Below are 20,393 nucleotides of genomic sequence, written 5' to 3' on the forward strand. Positions count from 1 at the left end.
CAAATCCTTCGCTGCCTCAAAGAGGGAAAGCTTCCTGGTTTGCAGCCCACTGGGACTTTCTGCTTCACAGGATACCAGCTCTTAAATACACACTAGACTTGGTTAGTTTGGGGAATCTTGATAGACGGTGTATGTTTACACATCTAGCTTAGACTTCACCTGGCCGGGACAGAAGGACAGATATGATATTTTCTGAGATAGGAATGTTGAAATTTGGTGTGAAGCTTTGGGTTAGCTTTTATTTACTGGGATGCCACTTCCTGTCTGCGAGCAGGACTCAGGCACAGTTGAAGGCTAGAATCACTTGGCGGTACATGCGATCAATCCCAGCACTTGTGTGGACTCCAGGTTCCACCCCAAAGATGCGACTGTAATGCTGATAGAAGATTGAATGTGTAGTTGGGATAGGGAGCCAGTAATGTGCAACCAGCCTGATTTCCAAGAAGAATGAGTTCCCCAGGCTGCAGGGAAAGCTTAGAGGTTATGAACATGTATTGTTCTCGCACAGGACCCAAATTCAGTTCTCATTTCCAGGACCCACATGGGAGGATGAGAGAGGAAGCTCAGAACCACCTCTACATCTGGCTTCTGGGAAGTCTGACATTCATTTCTGGACTCTAGGAGTACTGCCCACATATGGCACATACACACAAACACAGATCTATCTATCTATCTATCTATCTATCTATCTATCTATCTATCTATCTATCTATCTCTATCTCTATCTCTATCTCTATCTCTATCTCTATATACATATACATATACATATACATATACATATACATATACATATATATATATATATATATATATATATAGAGAGAGAGAGAGAGAGAGAGAGAGAGAGAAAGGAGAAGAGTGGCATCAGGAGTCTGAAGAATACAGTCCAGGAAATGTAGCAAGTGGAGCAATGAAGACACCCCTCAGAGATTCTCTTCCCCTCTGAACTCTGAGCATTTGCATCACTTCTGGGTCCCATAAACCCAGAACCAGGAGCTGAGAGTTTGTTTACAGACTATCCCCAAGGCTCGTTTTATACAAGCGGTACCTTATTTGTTCCTTCTATGACCGTCATGCGCTGAGAGATGCTCTCAATTCTGTTTCCTAAGTTGCTGCTGGGATCCAGGATAAAGGATTCTTCATTCTCAGTGCAGAAGTCATACCTACAAAAGAGAGAGGTTATTGCAAGGCTGCCCAGAACAGCCAGGGATGGCAAGTGAGGTGGAACGGACAGGAAACGTCCTCAGAGAGAAAACCACAGACTTTATGAGAGCCTTCTTCACCTAAGGCCACCCCCTTCCTCCCTAGCAACTATAAATCTCAACTGTATCTATCTACCCAGCAGGGAGATACTCAAACCGTGAGCTGCCACATACGTTTCCTGATCTAAATACTAAAGAAAATACTTAAGTTAGGACACCTGATGCCTGGATTTCAGTTAGTTCTCAGTTGATGGAAGTAACATTCAAGTGTGTGTGTGTGTGTGTGTGTGTGTGTTTCCTTGCATACGTGTGAACAGGGCTGGGTATGTGTGTGTATATTACATTAATGAATAGAAACCTTGAGAAAATAATGGTATTTCACATGTTTACAGGGTGGCTTTAAGTCAAAATATTTAGTTAGACTCCCACCTCCCACTCAGGGCTAAGGGAGTGCCCATGGAAACAAACATCTTGGAATAGTTTATTGTATTTAATTAGTTTCTTTCCAAGTTTGGCGCTATCACAGCAAGCCCTAACTTCTTAGGCTTCAAGTGTTCAATTATCAAAGGAGAGTGCCAATGGTGTTGACCTCTTTTAATCTTGAAAATAACATTTATTTATTTTTAGTCTGTGTGTATGTGCGTTTCGCATGCACGTGTCTTTGCAACCCATGTGTGCATGTGCCTATGCCCGTAGAGGCCAGAAGATGGCATCAGATCCCCTGGAACTAGAGTTACAGGTGGTTGTGGGTGTTGGGAATTGAACTTGGCTCTTCTGCAAGAGCAGCCAGTGCTCTTACCGATGAGTCATCTCTCCCCGTTCCCCCTCTCCCATTTTGAGCATTTTGCTGTCTAGTATTCCTGGCAGCTGGTCTAGAACCTTTGCTGAACAGAAAGCCCACTGCTTGAAACCTGAACACGATTCAGGCAGAAGCTGGAGAGTCTCAAACAAGGAGGAATTTTAAACCCCAGTTTCTAAGTAGCCCAGAACAGTGAGGAGTTACAGGAAATAAAAGTGGGAGGGGAAAGCAGAAAAGAGAGAGGGATAGAGAGGATAGGAGACCCTTCAGGAGCCTTGGGCTGGGAAGTAACTCTAGAAGGTTAAAGGGCCCAGTCTGCTGGGTTCAGGTCTCCTTCTTCCATTGTATGACCCGGAATAGTCTCCTGTGCTGTACTGGCCAGATGTGGCTATGCTATCTATCCACCCAGGTTTGTGTATGTGTGGTCTGTGTATGTGTGTGGTGTGTGTATACCTGTGTATATACATAGTGTGTGTTGTATATGTTTATGTGTATGTGTGGTATGTGTATATGTGTGGTATGTATGTGGTGTGTGTGTATCTGTGCATGGGAATGTGTGGTGTGTGGTATGTGTGTGATGTGTGGTATGTGTGTGTGGTGTATGTGTGTGTGTGTGGTACATGGTATGTGTGTGATGTGTGTATGGTGTGTGTGTATATGTGGTGTGTGTGTGGCATATGTGTATGTGGTGTGTGTGTGTGTGTGTGTGTGTGTGTGGTATGTTCTTAAGGATAGAACCCTGGGCTCAGGTTACATGAGTGAGCCATGCCCCTGCCCACCGATGCCCAGTTCTCATAGTTAGATGTAATGCTTCAATGGGGGATCCCTAAAGAACAGCCACATCTTCTAAATCACACGCCGCCTTTATAACTAGACAGTTTCAACAATTGAATTCCGTACCTAGGCCATACGCTAGATCTCTCCAAATACCTAAGTTCAATTCCCACCACCACCACCACCACCTAAAACACTTATAGGTAAATGAAAAGATTTAAAACAAAAATACAAAACCAACCAACCAACAAACAAAGGCCATTCTTCCTTAGATTGCTTATGAGATTTCTGCTGTGTTTTGTAATCACCAGGCAACATTTTTGCCCTTGTTGGTTAATATAAAGAAACAGAGGCAAGAGGAAAGTCAGACATTTTTCTTTTCTACTAGAAACCTTTTAATACTAGAGTTCCAGGATGAGCATATAAATGTCACTCCCCTCGGCTTCCATGGTCAGTGTTCTGAGTTGTAGGACACAGCATCGGTATCATAAACTGCTAGGGACTGCTTGCTGCATCCTCCAGGAGCACACGCCATCTGTGTGTGCCCTCAGGGCTGTGACTTCAGCCACTCAAGTTCTCTTCTGACTGGACAAGAAGGCTTCAGATGCCTTCTTGTGTCCCTTGAAGCATTGAGAAGGACAAGGGGAGTCTTTGTCAAAGATCTTAAAACTTCTCACACCCCATCTTCAGGAAATGCAAAACAAAAAACCAAACCAAACCAAACCAAACCAAACCCAAAACATGTTGGAGCAAAGCAAGGGAAATGCAGTCAGTCAGCTCAGCTCACTTGGGGCCACCGGTCTCTGAGCCCCTTCACCCCCTGCTGTTCTTGTCTGTGAGGACCAAGTTACCAAGGCTCAAGCCCTAGGTGGAAACCACAGACTCCGCTTGCTTGCCAGGTCCTCCGAACGAAAAGGACAGGTCCTGTGGCTCTTTTCTAATTTAGGGGCTATTATTTTTTTCCCTCTTTGTCACTGAACCATAAAAATAGAATGTCATTGAGGGCCTGCCTCCATTCCACCACTTGAAAAGAGGCCGGGGGAGGGGGTGGGGTGGGGTGGGGGCGGGGAGGAGGGGCACTTGCCTAAGTCTTAAGAATACATCAAGCTCTTGAGGAAGTAGAGTGTGCCATGTTTGAAGATACAAAGATAACCACGGTGCTGGGAACAGTCTTGAGGGAGGCGGAAGGCGAACAACAAGAGGAAGGCAGAGCTTGCCCCTGGTTTCCCACAGGAAGCCCACGGCAGCTCCTGCCGGAGTGAGATAAGAAAGCTCCCATGCACTATTCTGAACAAGGCCAGTGTTATCAGCTCGGCTCTGTCCTCCTAGTACTCTGAGCCCCCCCCCCCAATGAGCCCCAGGACTCCCCCCTCTATTTGCATACAGCGTGTCAAGCACAATGAGATGGAGGTATTTATAACCAACCAAAGGAAAAAAATCATTCTGGGGGCAAGTGTGGGTCCGTGCCATCTCTGTCCGCTGCTCTGGGGTTGAAATGTTTCATTAGGATAAGAGACCAGTTAAAATAAATTAAAAGTTAGCCGATTAGGTACCGACATATGGAGCTGAGCCCTACATACAACATGCCAGTCTGCCTAACTCCAACTCAGACTGCTCAAAGGTCCCAGTTCTAACGTTCTTCTTCTGACACACAGTGGGGACTGCTGACCTCTTGGTGCAGATGACAGAGACCTCTCTTTTAGATTCTTTTTTTTTGGGGGGGGGAGGTTGCTCTGTTCCCTGTTTCCCCCTGGCTCTTTATAACTCCAAACAGGAGGCAGGTTGGGCCCCCCCCCCAATAGCAATGCAAGTCAAAGCTCCCATCCAGACAGTGCCTCTGCAGGCAGAATCTGCTTTTCTTTCAAGGCACATTTCCAAATATCACACTTAACCCTTCCATGTTACGACACCCGCAGATGTTTGTCACGTACCAAGACATCACTGTGCTTTGGGGCGGGGGGGGGGGGAGGGTCCAGAGGGGGCTCCTTCTTTAGAAGTTAAGATAATTTACTCATTCCTGTTGTGTGTTTGAATTTGCATGGGTGCACAGACAGCAGAGCACATATGAAGGTCGGGGCAACACTGCTCAGTCTGCCAGTCTGTCCTTTCCCTCATGTGGGTTCTGGGGTTGAACTCATGGGGTTGGGCCTACGTGGCAAGCCCCCTTATCCGCTGAGCCATTCTGTCAGCCCCTCAATGCTTCTTTGTGTATATCAAGAATGCCTTCACAATCCTATATTAATACCATTTCAGCACTGGGGAGTTTTGTGGGGTTTTTTTTAAGCCCCCCTCCCTTTTTTTTTTCTTCAGGTTTTGATAAACATTGCTCATCTTAGTGTGTGCAATTTCTTCTTATATACTGCTCTCTGAGTGGACAGATTCTATGGTTCCTGAAGGCAAGTTTATTCCCTGTTGACTCTAACACGCACAAGCAAGATGTACACTGTGCACTCCGGAGCACCCCTGCTCTTCCTTTTGTGCTGGGTGGGAACAACATTGATTTTCAGGTTTCCTCTGTGCCTCCTGTCCGCTCCTCGCATCTAAAACTTGCATCTGTTCTTTAGCTTTTGGTGACGCAGCCTTCTCTTCTGAGAAGATGTGGTACAGGCTCAGAACTGAGTGAATCTGCACACGTGCATCTCTTTTAACACAACTTCAGTACTTTAAAGAACTGAGCTGAGTACTCCAGCACCTACTGAATGCTTACATTAAGCCTAAATCATTGCCCAAATGTATTAAATGTATATTTAAAACTTAATCAAGGAAGAAAAAAACCAAGACTCTAGAAAGCTTTATAATGCCCCCCCCCCAACCCAAATATTCTCCCTGTTTCTTTGATTCTGTTCTGGCTAGTGAACTCTGAGGATGGGCACGAACAGTGCTGATGTGTTTAATGAGAGTTCATTGCTCCTAAGAACCAAGATGAGATCGTAGAGAACACGGAATCATTTCAAGGTAGGACACAAAAAGGGATGCGACTGCAGAGAACACGGAATCATTTCAAGGTAGGACACAAAAAGGGATGCGACTGCAGAGAACACGGAATCATTTCAAGGTAGGACACAAAAAGGGTAGCGAAATCGATACAAAACAAAACAGAAACCAGAAAGGAGAAGAAAAGCCTCCATCCTGCGGGAGGGCTTGATGTAAACATCTCACTGTGGGTGTTATGTCAAAACACTGGTGATAGCGCATCAGGAACAACAGATTGACCAACTCTGCCAACACTCTTCCCTCCTCTCACGTCCTCTTAAATGAAACAATCCGGGGAGAGGATGCTGGCAGGAGAGGCGTGGGGTTGGAAGGCGTGTTTAGACAAAATGGTTCCTGCTCCCTTAGCTCAGGAAGAGAGCCTGGCCCTTCAGGGTGGTCATGGGGTCAGGCCAAGGGGACTCTGGTGGGCTGACCTTATTGAGAGACCTTGTGACGCCCTGGAGGCCATACTGAAAATTGCTTCTTGTCTCAGTGGGGTGGGGGTGGGGGTAGGGTGGTAGCAAAGAGAGTTTTGGAGACTGTAGGTAAGCTTTGGGTCAACTCCTTGGACAATGGTGGAGGGGATCCAGAGTCCTGGGCCACCCTTGTTTAGATAAGACCTTTTTTTCCATGAGTGGCATGGCTTGCTAGGCTTCCTGCTCTGGATGTCCATTCACACTCAGGCCTATCTTCCTGCCTCTGCCTCCCTTCTTCATGATAGCCTCTGTGCTTGGCTTATAGCATGAGCTTGGACAGCTCCCATCCCCCGCCTTTCCAGGATCTCTGAGAGTCAGGGCTAGGATCAAGACTCTTCAGCCCTACACCTGGGTGGACCGGGAGGCCAAAAGTGTTACACCCAGATAATCACCTCAATAAAAACATTGACTTTCTTCATTCATTTTTCTTCTTAGTGAAGGACTATTTGGTCTGCTGAGGAAGGGTGACTTTTATAAAGAGATCTTTAAGGAAATGTTAGGAGTGGCTACCAATAATATCCTTTAATTCACTCAGGAAGGACATGCAAGAGGGTGCTCCAATCACTCAGTGAAGAGCATGTCAGATTATCACTGGGTTTGGTGCCTGCAGAAAGGAAGACAGCTTAAGTGCTACACGGTAGGGCATGGGGTCATGGTTTAGCACAGGGGTGGCGGAGCTGGGAGGATGTAGGGGGCGGCTTTTGGGCAGCAGATGTCTTTGAGAATGTGAGTATAGGAATGACAGTCACAGAAAAATTGTCAAGGCCTTTCTGACCCTTTTGCTTTCTTGAATGATTTCAAGCTTTTTTTGTCTTAGGGTCACAGATGACAACATCACAATCAATTCTGCTCCTGTCATTGGACAACACAGAGAGATGGCCGAATGACTAGCCCTGAGGCCTTCACTGTGGCAGAAACATGACTGAGGAGTACCGTGCTATGCCCAGAGAGCCTGAGAGAAGTGCTGTTTCTCAGATCTTAGCCTGGTTTGAATCCCCCTGGAGCTCTCACTATTGCAAACATTTATTGCCGCTGCCTTGTTCCCGAGTACTGCATCCGAACCACCTCTGACTCTATGGCAATGGATGTTCACTGAGTGATTGGAGCACCCTCTTGCATGTCCTTCCTGAGTGTATTAAAGGATATTATTGGTAGCCACTCCTAACATTTCCTTAAAGATCTCTTTATAAAAGTCACCCTTCCTCAGCAGACCAAATAGTCCTTCACGAAGAAGGAAAATGAATGAAGAAAGTCAATGTTTTTATTGAGGTTATTATCTGGGTGTAACACTTTTGGCCTACTGGTCTACCCAGGCGTAGGGCTAAAGAATCCTTGCAAATAGCAACGGACCAACCCCATGCTACCGTGACTTTATTATAGGCATTAAAAAGCAAACAGGAAGGGCTTGAGCAATTTAAAGATGGTCCCTTTGCTATGAGGAATTGTGACATGGCTACTGAATGGGTGGCTTAGCACTGTGCCTGGCACAGAAAACCAGACTGGAAACGTTACTTGTCATCTGGTGCACTGATAGCTACGCGGGAGCAGGGGGATTGTCTTACTAATCAGTGTGACCTCATTGGCTAGAGAGCCCACCTGGGCTCAGCTCGCTGCCAAGTGTGGAGACTGAGCCCGACAGAATGGCCAATCCTAATGTGACCTTACACTTATCAGGCGCCAAACTGCCATAGGTCACTGACCTCAAATGTGCTGAGAAGACAGGCACTAGTGACCATCAGATGACCTCAGACCACCTCTTAAACCAATCACTGTGCCACACCATTGGTGTCCGTCCACTCACAGTGACAAATATAAGTGACGACGGATCTGATGGGGACCTGGATAAAGCCAGCTTGGCTGTATCAGTGCCTGACAAAGTGATGTTCCTGGTCAGTCTCAAGGCAGACAGGGATGCTGACGTGTGAAAGAGGCATCTTATGGCCTAATGAAAAAACAGAAGCTGGACCAGTGGTGGTCTTCTCCATCTCCCACAGGTAGGCAGAAGTCGTGGCTCACAGTTACCAGCACTACTTTAATTTAAATTACCCCCTTTTTTTCCCTTGCACATCCCTTTCCCATGTCTTTTGAAAGAAACACATGGTTTGCTTTGTTCTGCTATTGAAGGATGGCTTTGTCCATCAAAGAGACAGGTCAAATTTATGGAAAAAAAAAATACTAGAATACAATGGAGAATGCACCAGCAAACCACCAAGAGCTGTAAGCTACCAGAGGTTACACAGGGCAGGCGTCTGAACCTTTTATGGCTGAAGAAGGACTGGATACAGTAGACGCAGGTGGCTGTAACTCCACTGACCTCCCAAGTAACTGAGGCTGTATGATATTTCTGGTCTTATATTTTGGGAAAAGTTTTCAGAGACCTATTCAAAGACACTGGCATGCTTCTTGGGAGAACATTTGTCAACCAGCATGGACGGTCTCAAGAGATGGCTCACAGTCAGTCCACATAGGGTCCTCTTTGGGGACTGTGGTTTTCGGCAGTGGAGCCACCCCGTAGTTGCCTAAAGGGTACCCTAGAAGATCTAGGCACCTTCCATCACAGAATCTTAGCACACGTACCATGGCAGGCACAGGACTAAGTGTGTGATATGCATCTTCCCCTTTCCCCACCCCCCCACCTCCCCATGTCATTGCTGACTCCATTGCACAAATGAGGAAGGCCAGTCTCCGAGAGGTCTAGAACCCACAGCTGGGAGATGACAGCGGGTGGTAGAGCCCGATCTTGAGCTTACATTCTTATGCTGTAGGCCATATTTCATCCTAACACCTTGCACAACTGGCTTTTGTGATATCACAACATGGGCTTCTTAAACCAGCTTTGGACCAGACTTACTCATGTGAAGGCCTGAGTGGTCACCATTTTAATTTTAGTGGGGAGGGAGAGAGGGGGAGGAGAAAGCACGAGCTCACATGAGCACAATGCTGGAAACGGACATGTGAACTGCTTTCAACCGCCTGATCCCAATGCACTGGATGCTGCTCATGGCATCTTTCTCCGGCACATCCGCCAGGACTGTTTCCTAAAAAGGTCCTTGAACCCCAGGCTTACCTTGAGTTGGAAACTGGCAGTGATAAAATCTCTGCCCCCCCTAGAAATGCTGTGATAACTTAATAATGCATGCCTACGACATACAGGAGCTTGCCACTTCTGCTAAGCCAGTGCTTAATTACTATAAAGAACATTAAAATGGAATTCTAAAGCCAAATGTTTCCTAGCGGCTATGATGGACGATTTAGTTCAAAATCATCTCTACCCACATTGTAGTTCTATTTGGCCAAGAACTTTTCCACTCTCCCAAGGGCAGATCATAAAGAAGGCAGTGGCAGGTGATCACTTGCCATTGTCCAGGGATGGGGCTGGGACCATCAATGGCCTCAGACAGATTCAATTTCACACCCTTGGTGCTTGGTCACAGAAGGCCTTTTCAGGGACTCAGTGCCTCTGACACACGCTAGGTATGAGCACTAGTAGGGAGCCTGTGAAAGGCCATCTGTAGGAATGAAGAACTTCTGGTTAACCGACAGTAGAACTTCCCAGGCATTGGCCAGGGGAGCAAGGGGGAGTGATTGACAGCTCTACCCCCAAACTTGCAGCTTGTAGTAAGGCTCGCCTTTCCTATGGTGCCTTTCATTTTTTCCTGGAGCCGAAGCTGATGAGCCAGCCGTGTTGATTTTGAGGCGTGCCCTCTCTAACTAGACCCCTGTCACCCCTGCTCCATCCCTGTCCTTTTCCATCTGATATTCCAAAGCCTGCTCATTGTGCTTAGGGCCCAGCTCTTACCTTTCACATGGCCCCTCTTCTAAACTGCAGAACTGGCCACCAGCCACCCACCAGTGGCTGACCCATTTTGGTCAGCCTCATGATAAACACTGGCCGTGGAGACCTGATGCAGTCCTGGGGTGCAGATAGTAATGAAGTGGAAACAGGGACACGGCCTGGGGGTGGGGGGGGGGCGCTGAGTGCTTGCTGAGTTCTAACCCAGAACATTCGTGAGCAAATGGGGCTCTTCTGCCAGAAATTAACACCCTTCACCTCCCACCGTACAGTGAGAAAGCCACAGAGGGTCATGATCTCAAGGACAAAGCGTACAATGAGTGGGCTCACTAGCTCTTTGTCTCCCTGCCCACCCTGCTTCCAGCTTCATCTCATTCAGACCCACCACACTGCCTCATGCTCCTGCCAAAGGTCTGCTCCCACCTGCAGAGCTAAGTTCCAAACAACTTGCCAATGTTCCCTTGTTCTACCATCCTCAGCCTATAGTACCATCCTCAGCCCACAGCACCAACCTGTTTAGCCCTTTCCTTTTAGTCTCTAATCTGAGAAACCAACCCCGAGCTTAAGGCTCATTCTGGCAGAACAAGAGAAACTACAACTCCCATAGTCAGTGGCCATGTGGACTAGAGAAAAACGTATACAAGGAGATGAGCAGAGGTTTTGATGCCAGAGGGACACACCCATCAAACCGCCAAGGTCTAGACAACTCTGTAGACTTGAAGGACCAGCTACAGGGACGGTGTAGAGGTGAGGACCAAGGGTGGGTGTTGCATTGTGGGTACCTCTTGGGCTACAGTCTACTTTCTTTCCATCTTCCCCATTCACTAGGTTCTGTTTTGTGCCAACGGGGCCCTGAGCTATATGAAAGCTGGCCACTAAAGTGAATATTTCAACAAACAACTCTACCAGGTCAACAGTTAGAGATCTAAAAGATTCTCAGCGGAGCACAGATACAGGGTCCAGCCTGTTTACTCACTAGATGAGGATCTCCGGTCAGATCATCACTCTCTACATCCACAATAAAAATGTTCACCCCACATTTAAACATTACTCCATGTGACCAAAGATAACCCAAAAGCCTCTGCCTAACTTCTCGAGGCATTTTCTTAAACTGTGTGCCACTTCCTTTTGCTACCATGAATTCTGGGTAACAACACCAAACCCTGCTGAGAAGACCCTAATAAAGCCAGTGCAAACTGCCCAGGACGCAGTGTTCTGGCTTAATTCAAAACACAAAATGAAATGTTTGATAGCAATTGTAAGAGACAGTTAATTCATTAGAAACAATTACTTGTTGGGTTCCCTGCAGTAGGATGAAGAGTGGGCAAAGAGAGAGATTTTATAAAGCACGGGCAAGTGGAGAGGGGGCATTGGTCTGGAAGATGAAGTAGCGCTTCTGTTCTCAGGACTGTGTATGAAATATTAATAAGGGCCGTTGTCTGGACATTCGTGTTGGGCAGTATGTGGGGGTGCTTCCTCGTCTCACAATTATCTACGAGAACGCAAGAAGTGTCTCATTAGTCAGTGGACATTCACTCTCTTGGCTACTGATAAAAGTCTCTTGTATCAGATGGCCGGTTTTACTTGGCTGAGTTTGGTCTCAAATGTCCAGTTCAAGAGGCCTGGGCAAGTGGTCTTCTTAAATCCTCATTTGGACCCCAGGTTTTGTTTACGGCCAATTAAAATTCCCTACAGAATGTCTTATTGGAGCCCTCGGACTTAGACGCACTCTGCAAAGACTGATGTCAGAGCCTTGGGTGGAAAGTCTCAGAGTACTGAAGGACAGTGCAGTAGATATTAAAACAGGAGGAAAGTGGTCATATTTACACAGACACAGCCTTCTTAGATGACCACTTCCTTCAGACATCTGACCCGCTGAAAACTCTCCTTCTGAAGGAAGAGAGCAGAATACAGGGCCTAAAATGGCGGCAGCGTAAAAACTAATCCACGTTCTTGCCAGCCGCCGATTCAATTGGGTCCTTGAGGACATTTCTAATTAACTGCCAGCCACAATTGTCTTGTTTGTATCCTGTTCGTTCTGCACACCCCGCTGGTGCCCAAACTATGATTCTCTGGAACGAGCTACCCCTGACACATCCCTAATGATTCTGGCCGGCTTTTCTTGCAGATTTGCAACTATAAACAATAGAGGAATGCAATTAGGACGGCCCTTCTCCGAGCCCATCTTTCCCTGATTTTGTAGGCCACCCTTCCTCCCGCAGGAGCAAGGGGCGAATGACACTTAGTCCTGAATTGGTGAACTTTCTCTAGCTGTGCACCCTGAGCCCCTCAATTGGGTGTTTCAGCGATGGGATGTCAAAGAGTCATTGAGTGGCAGGGAATAATGTTGCCTATTTGTCTTCTAACAGATGTAACTAGGTTAGACTCCATAGTGACCTACTTAAGAGCTTTAGAAACAGTGGTTTTTGGGGTCCATCATGGGGGTCTGTTGAGTTTTTCTTAGACCACTGACCAGCTTAGCCAAGAAAGTTATAAAGACGATTTAGCCTTCTACAAATTGAGACTTCAGTGTTGTCTTTTCCATCCTAATGGGACTCATGGGAAAAAGGCCAAATAAGGCATGGTAAATTTTAGAGATGGCCAGATAGAGGTGTTACATCTCTGCTGGGCCATGGCCACCAGAGATGGTCCAGGCTTGCACCAGTGGGTATGTGGGATGTTGCTGGTGGTGGAGGAATGGTTACACATTCATTCATTCATTCATTCATTCATTCACTCACTCTCTCTCTCTCATAAGTGTACTTGAGCGTCACCAGCCCCGCCTTCTTGTTCCCCCTCTTACTTGGTGATTACCTGTGTTAAGAATCACAGGCAGAGTATTACCTACATAAGCACCCTGCTTTCATCCATTAAAATGTTCTGTTCATTTGTCATTAATCTCCAGTTAATTGGTCAAGTTAACTCATAATTTATAGGCAGCTGAGGAGCAACTGTCCATGAACATCAGCTGGCATGTTATTCCCGGTTTTTAGTTTTGTTTGTTTGTTTGTTTGTTTGTTTGTTTGTTTTTGGAAGGCGAACATGTGACTTAAGGTGATTTTCTCATTGAGCTCTTCCATCCCTGGGAATGAGAGGAAAGGAGACACCAACCATTGCCATTTACAGAGAGAATGTTGCTCAGGTTAACCAACTAGTCAGGGTTCCACAGAGGTCAGGGGCAGTGCCAGGATTAGAACCCATTTCCTTGATTGCTAGGTCTCTAGTGCCACAACAGCTTGTAATAGATCATCTGCGGGTACACACCCATGCGCAATAAGTAACCACCAAGAAAGTTTGATCCTACACAGTCAAAACAAGTGGCAACTGATAATTAACACGGCCAGTAGCTACAGCATATTTGTGTGATGTGATGACTGACGTCATACATTTGGGTTGGCCACTGATGATGTGCAAAATCAATGTATAGGATACTGGCAATATTAATGTGATTCCTAAAACATTTCAGTGGCCATCACTGTTTTGTTTTTGTTTTTGACAGGATCTTATTGTATAGGCCTGGCTGGGCTGGAATTTACTATATAGACTAGGCTAGCTTCAAACTCACAGTGATCTACCTGCCTCTGCCTCCCAAGTGCTGGTATTAAAGGTGTGCACCACCATGGCCAGCACAGTGGGTCCTTAAAAGTAACCATTTTGCAAAGAAATCCATGCTGTCTAACATTTTCTCCATTATAGAGACTAAAAGTCTGCTTTGTGACTGTATCTGTTATAAAATTGATGTCATTTATTATTCTGAATTTAAACCTGTGACCACGGTTGCTTTCTTATTGCTCTGATCAAATACTGACCAAAAGCAACCTGGGGCCAGGAGAAGGGTTTATTTGGCTTTCAAGTCATGATCCATCACCCAGGGAAGCCAAGGGCAGGAAGAGAAGCAGAGACCATGGAGGAAGGCTGCTACTAGCTTGCTTCCTCTGGCTTGCCCTGCTACCTTTCTTATATAGTACCAGGCCCACTGGCCTAGAGATGGCATTGCCCACAGAGGGAATGGGTCCTCCTGTGTCATTCAGCAGTGAAGAAAATGCCCCACATTCGTGCCCCCAAGCCAACCTGATAGGGGCGACTGCCCAGCTGAGCGTCCCCCTTTCCTAGGTGTGCTTAGGTTTGTAACAAGTTGCCAAAAGCTATGGCAGATGATGAGAGAGAATTAGAGTGACTTGTCATATAGTCAAGACCCAGCCACACGTTAAAAGCAAGCTTGAGTTCTTAAAAAGTGAAAAGAAGAAAACACACAAAAACCATGTTGCTCTGGCTACTAATTGGGGAGATGACGTTAGGTAGCAGAAAGCATTGGGGGATGAGATGAACGGGAGCTCAGACACCCATTACTCGGTCACCCGAAGGTCTCACGGGCATTGAAACACAGGAGTCAAGCAGCCTCTGAACAGGGATGATGACTGTGAGCACAGGTAGATACTGCCCAAAGCCCTCTCACATCCTCTCGGGAACTCCAGATCTCAGAGAGGGACTCCTGTTGCCAGCCCTCTGCTGTCGCTTGTCATAGAGACCAGCCTCTTCACCCTGCACAGTCTTCTTTAACCCTTCCTTCGCCTGTGAGTGTATTAACACTGCAGCAAAGCTCACCAGGGGCTTGTCATTAAGAGTGGTACCCGTGGCTGCAGAGATGGCTCAGTGATTAAGAGCACTGGCTGCTGTTGCAGAGGACCTGGGTTCGATTTCCAGCACCCACATAACGGCTCACAAGCGCCGGTTAAGTCTAGTTCCAGGGGCATCTGACGCCCTCTTCTGGCCTCCACAAGTATTGCATGCACATGGTACATATAAAGACAAGCAGATAAACACTCATATACATAAAAAAGTTTTTGTTTTTGTTTTTGTTTTTTTTTAAATCTTTAAAAATAAGTAAAAGAGTATCATTTGGCCCAGGAGGCTTGCTCCGATTTTATTCTTTAAAATCAAGGGACAAGTGAATTCAATTGGGTATGGGCTATGGGCGAGGCAGCTGGTTCACCAGCTTGCTCTGCCCCGCCCAAGCCTTATCCTCCTTACAGGGCTGGGCAGAGCTACTTCCTGCCGGGTGGGAAAGGATGAGCAGCGTGGTCAGTGCCTAGGGAGTCGCATCATGCTTCCCGCCCACCTCTCTGCCCTTCCTTTTACTTTTATTTTAGTCTTCTTAGTTCCTTTTTTTTTCTTCCTCTGACTTGCTTGTATCCGCTCAGACTTAATAGATTTCTATTTTTATAGCAAAGTGAACTTGCATTCGACTTCCCATCATCCCTATCCAATACTTTTCAGAAATGGTCATTATCGTTTCCCATGTTGTGAAATTCGTTCCGATGTAGGCAAAAACATTTCCCTCCATGTTCCTCAGAATGGACTTAGTATGGGTCTCCGAGAAATGCGGTCCTCCAAATGCTAGTAAAAGCCCAGTCTCAGATTTCTCTGTCACCGTGGGCTCTCCCCAGACATGTTACCTCTGCCTGTGAAGTATGTTTAATTATCTTTATTTACATTAACAGATGATGTGTAGAGGGTCTCCAACATGTAATACTCCTGCGGAAGCTGCCTAGGGTGATGCTAAGCTACCACAAAAGAGGGTCAGCAAATAACTAGATGTCTCTATTGATGGTTAAAAATCAAGACAAATAGTCCTCAAACCCCACTTCACTCAGGGCTGACAATTTAATTCTATTACAGTCACCAGAAATTCTCTCCTTCTCTGAACACCTTACCATCCAAATGTCGGATAGGGAAATGGGCGATCTTCTGTTATTTCCTCTTGATCATTAGTTATAGAAACTTACATAATATCCTCACTTTATTCTTAGTGTTGTTCTTAAAATTGATGCCTATAGCCTATAAACCACCAATGTAATGTGGTGCTGTGATACTTCCACACTCGTACACATTGTATCATGTTTAAACATAGCCATCTCTTCAAACATTTCTCATCTATTTGTGTCACTAATGCTGAGTATCCTTTCATCGGTCTTCTTGCATTATAGAACATGTGGCTGTTATTTATAGCTATGCTACTGTGTAATAGGCCACCAGGACATATTACAAATGCTTTATAAGAATGAATTACAGGGGAAACAAAAACCACAGTATTACTCAGTTGAAACAAAGTTCATTTGTATCAACTATTTTATCAATTTTTTTTATTTGTTTGTTTTGTTTTTCGAGACAGGGATTCTCTGTATAGCCCTGGCTGTCCTGGAACTCACTTTGTAGACCAGGCTAGCCTCGAACTCAGAAATCTGCCTGCCTCTGCCTCCCAAGTGCTGGGATTAAAGGCGTGCGCCATATTTTAACTAAGAAATTTTAGGTCCATTGGAGTTCTGAAGTTTTAAAATATTTGTCAGATTCTAGGAAATGCTGAAATTCAAGTGGTCTGAATCTCTCTTTTTTTATTAACTTGTCTGTATTAAGTGGCTGGTCATGGAAATACAATTAATAATGTTGGGACACCAAAATAAACTAGGCCTTGAGCTGTAGATATTGAATTAGAGTCTCAGATTTAAGCACTAATAATTATTCTGCACATATATAACTATTACATATATGTATAATCATTCTGAAATATTAGGCATTTTTATAATTGAAGATCATGCATAGAGACTACCATGCAAATATGTAACTCAAAAATAAGCATAGCAGACACTTCCTGATTCAAGGAAGGAATCAAGGATAGTAGGCACTATCTATCTCACATGTCTAGCTTGTCAATTGTTAAAGTTAAAAATAAATAGTAAGATGACTTTAAAAGGATAATTCAAATAGTCAAGAAAGATTTAAGGCAATACTTCTGAGTCTTGCAATGTTTTTTTTTTTTTTTCTCAAAGGAGTAAGACATCTTTCCAGGACCTCCTGAACATCCTTCACAGAATGGGAGAAAGATCGCACACCGCAGAGATCAAAAAGAGAGGCGCTACACACGGCATCCACCTGGGCCCCCTCGTTTCATTTCATGAGCCTCATTCAACCCCAAACTCATACTACAGTGTCCTGACCTCAGAACTGAATTTTTTTCTAACATAGTTACTCTTAGAATTCAGTTAAGAGCAACATTGAAGCTTTAGGTTTGATAGTGTTAAAACAGAAATTTAAATATATGCATAAAAGTCTATGCTAGTTCATAAAAATGTAACTCTAAACTTGGATCCTGACTGACTAGTTTTTCACCAGTTCACTACAAATGCCTATATTTGAGGCAGATCCACCAAGCGTGGATGCTTAACTAAAACTAGCCAAATAATAAAAAATCACAGCGGTCCATTCTCTTGTATTCTCCATGAAATGTTCACAAGTCCTAAATATTTTGCAACTTCTATTTCTATTCTTAGAAAATGACTCTCAAATGAAAAATCGGACTTATGTGGAAATAGCTGCTTCTCATGAATTCCACCTCTCACCAGTAACTTTCCACTATCATTATACCGTGTCCTAAACAAGGGATTAGCACAGCGATGGAGAATCTCAACTACGGGAAGATCCAGGAAAACCAAATAGCCATCACAGAATTATCCCAGGCTTGCTTTTTAATCAAGCTAGTTTGGGAGTTTGTTTGCTTTAGTTTAATAGCAATCGTCCCTAGCATCCTCCAGGGAGAGCTAAAAGCAACACGGAGACGAGATGAGTATGGTAACCCTCGGGTACTTTCAGTGTTTTAGTCTCCCGGTTGTACTTGGCCATTCTATTCCTGTCCTTCTAATTCCCTCCCATGAATTATCACAGGTATCATCTCTCTAGACTAAACAACCGGAGACAAAACAAACAAGGATCAGTCGTGGGCAGGACGCAAGGAGAACGCCGGGCGCTTGACAGAGGGTAGGGTTGCATTCATTGTACAAGCTTATACCAAGCATCTGCTAAACGATTGCAGTTGGCTGATCCAGAGCCTAAGGAAGAAGACAGCTGGGCACATGGGCCAACACAACAAGGATGGTGCGTGATGACAGCTACCGCCTATACTGTGGAGGGAGAAGTGAGCTGGAATGAGGCAGACCAGAGGGTTCACAGGGAAGGTAACGTTAGGAGCTGAGCCTGGGGGTCTGATAAAAAAACCAACTTCTTAGGAGACAGACAATAGGTGGAAGCAAAATCCAGACAGATGGAAAAGCATGGGCTGAGCCCAAAATAGGAAACGGTAGCCATGTGTTACGAAGAACTTGGATTCCAGCCAAGGATGCGAAAACGAAGAGTAGAAAGACCAGGGTGACTGACGGAGGAGAAGAGCTCTTGGCAGGGCTACTCAACTGGGAAAGGGTGCACGAAAATTCTGAGTCACATAACAGCTCCCCGGTCCCGGGAAACCGTGGTTCTGTCCCATGTTCCTGTGATCTCATGAGCCAAGGGTAGGGTGTCTGTCTCCAATGAGAAGGAAGACCTACTGTCTGCAGGCTCGAACACAGGGAAAGCCTCTGCCCCAAATCCAATATACATCTGGTAACTTCCAGCCACTAAAGAATCTAGTTGGTCTTTGAAAAATCACTGAAGACATTAACTGTCCCTACCTTTCTTTGGAGTGATTGTGGTGACAGGGGTGCCAGAGCCACGTGATTGTTGGCCGAGGGATGCCATACACGGTGCAAGTGAGGACTTGTCTGCTGCCCAGCGGATAGAGAGGTGGGCTTGGAAGCGAGGACACGGACTTTTCGTAGATCTGAGGTTTCACTAGAGAGGAAGAGAAGCAGAGTGAGGTCAAGGGCAGAGCCGGGGGCTTCCTCCGGGAGCTCTCTGGAGAGACCAGTCACACTGGCTTTGGATGCCGCGGGTAGGGGAGCAAAAAATGGTCATATTACGTAGAAAAATGCCTATTGGTGAGACATAAAAGCCACCTTGCATACAAAAGATAAGAAAACATGAATAGTTGAGCCGTGGTGGCACACTCCATTAGTCCCAGCATTTGGGAGGCAGAGGCAGGCGGATCTCTGAATTCAAGGACAGCCTGGTCACAGCCAGGGCTACACACACACACACACACCACAGAGAAATTGTGAAGTGGTTATGACAGGGACAGAGTGTGGCGTTTTTTCCTCTGTTTTTCCGTGGTGCTAGGGATAGAACCAGTGTTTCCTACTTAGGGGGCAAGTGCTCTGCTACTGAACTCCATCCGAACCATTAGAAGCGGTTTAAGAATATAAACATGTATGTGGGGCTAAAGAGATGGCTTAGCAGTTAAGAGCACTGGCTGCTCTTGCAAGAGGATCTGGGTTTGATTCTCAGGCTGGCTCACAACCATCTGTCAGTTCCAGGGGAGTTGACATCCTTTTCTGACCTGCTCAGACACTAGGCATGCATGTGGCACACATACATACATACACCACACAGGCAAAACACTCATATAATAAAATAAAATAAACTCAAGAATCAATTTTTTTAAAAAAGTTTGTTTTCCTTGATAGTTTATACTGACTTTCGAACCAGAAAACGATCATTAACTTTGCCCTGGGGTCCAGATCTCACAGGAACATTAAACTTACCGTTTACAATGAGAGTGGCAGTGAGGTTTTTAAATAGCCTTGACTGCTTTATGCCCAGCAAGATCGTATAGTCCCCTGCATCCTCGGTTGTCACATCTTTGATAATTAATGAGTAGCCATGTACCAAATAGCGAGCAGACTTCAATGTTGCAGGCGAGCCATCTTTTAACCTGTAGTTAACAGCATGGTGTGTTAGTCCCTTCAGTAGCTGGGTGATGTCACTTTGACTGGCATGTGCCCTTTCTGTTTACAACCTCAAGTGGATTAGTTTTGAGTCTTTGGGTATCAGCACTGGTTTTTGTTTTGTTTTGTTTTGTTTTTTTAAAACAAAATCTTTGGGCACTAAGTACTGGGTAAAGGCAGGCGAGGGTTTTAGACTGGGTAACATTTCATCTTTATTCACAAAGAGGATGAACTAAGCTAAATGAAGAAAAGAAAGTGGTGGCTTATTGTCCCCTTAGGGGTGTTGGTGGCCATCGGGTCTTAAGAACTAACTCAGAGGTTCCAGTCTGACTTAGTCCACCGAGCTGTTTGTTAAGTGTTTTCCTTAAGCCTCCATGAGAAGAACAAGAACTCAGCTGGACGTGGTGGCGCATGTCTTTACTCCCAGCACTGGGGAGGCAGAGGCAGGCGGATCTCTGAGTTCAAGATCAGCCTGGTCTACAGAGTGAGGTCCAGGACAGCCAGGGCTATGCAGAGAAACCCTGTCTCGAAAAACAAAAACAAAACAAAGTAAAACAAAAAGAAGTTCAAGTATGAGAACGCTTGTAAGTCGGATCCACTAAATCTGATAAAAATAAAAATAGAGGCTCCTATTGTGGGCTCATGTGGAGTTCTTATTAATTACACAAATGGTCACACCAATTGTCCATAGAGAAACAATCAAAGGCACCAAGCAACAGGAGTTTT

General features: G+C 45.5%; 1 protein-coding gene and 1 long non-coding RNA gene across 9 annotated transcripts in view; one reads left to right on the forward strand and one right to left on the reverse strand.

The window, feature by feature from the left end:
• Flt1 (FMS-like tyrosine kinase 1) overlaps window positions 1–20,393 on the reverse strand; it is a 164,835-nt gene that overhangs the window by 92,445 nt on the left and 51,997 nt on the right. For all 6 annotated transcript variants that reach the window (NM_010228.4, XM_011241000.3, XM_006504801.4 and 3 more), the window contains exons 9-11: window positions 19,485–19,654; window positions 18,516–18,675; window positions 1,049–1,163 (exon numbers count right to left, since the gene is read on the reverse strand). In NM_010228.4, the coding sequence (NP_034358.2) occupies window positions 1,049–1,163; window positions 18,516–18,675; window positions 19,485–19,654 (445 nt within the window). The remainder of the gene's footprint in view (window positions 1–1,048; window positions 1,164–18,515; window positions 18,676–19,484; window positions 19,655–20,393) is intronic.
• Window positions 5,642–14,398, forward strand: Gm35383. 3 transcript variants are annotated; one of them, XR_377214.3, is made up of 3 exons: window positions 5,642–5,921; window positions 6,760–6,861; window positions 7,042–14,398. It is a non-coding gene; the product is annotated as a predicted gene, 35383 (long non-coding RNA). The 3 variants fall into 3 exon arrangements; XR_377215.3 differs by having other exon boundaries at window positions 5,642–5,830; XR_003955835.1 differs by having other exon boundaries at window positions 5,643–5,730.

The sequence above is a fragment of the Mus musculus genome, chromosome 5 (genome assembly GCF_000001635.26).
Source record: "Mus musculus strain C57BL/6J chromosome 5, GRCm38.p6 C57BL/6J".
Taxonomy (NCBI): Eukaryota; Metazoa; Chordata; class Mammalia; order Rodentia; family Muridae; genus Mus; species Mus musculus.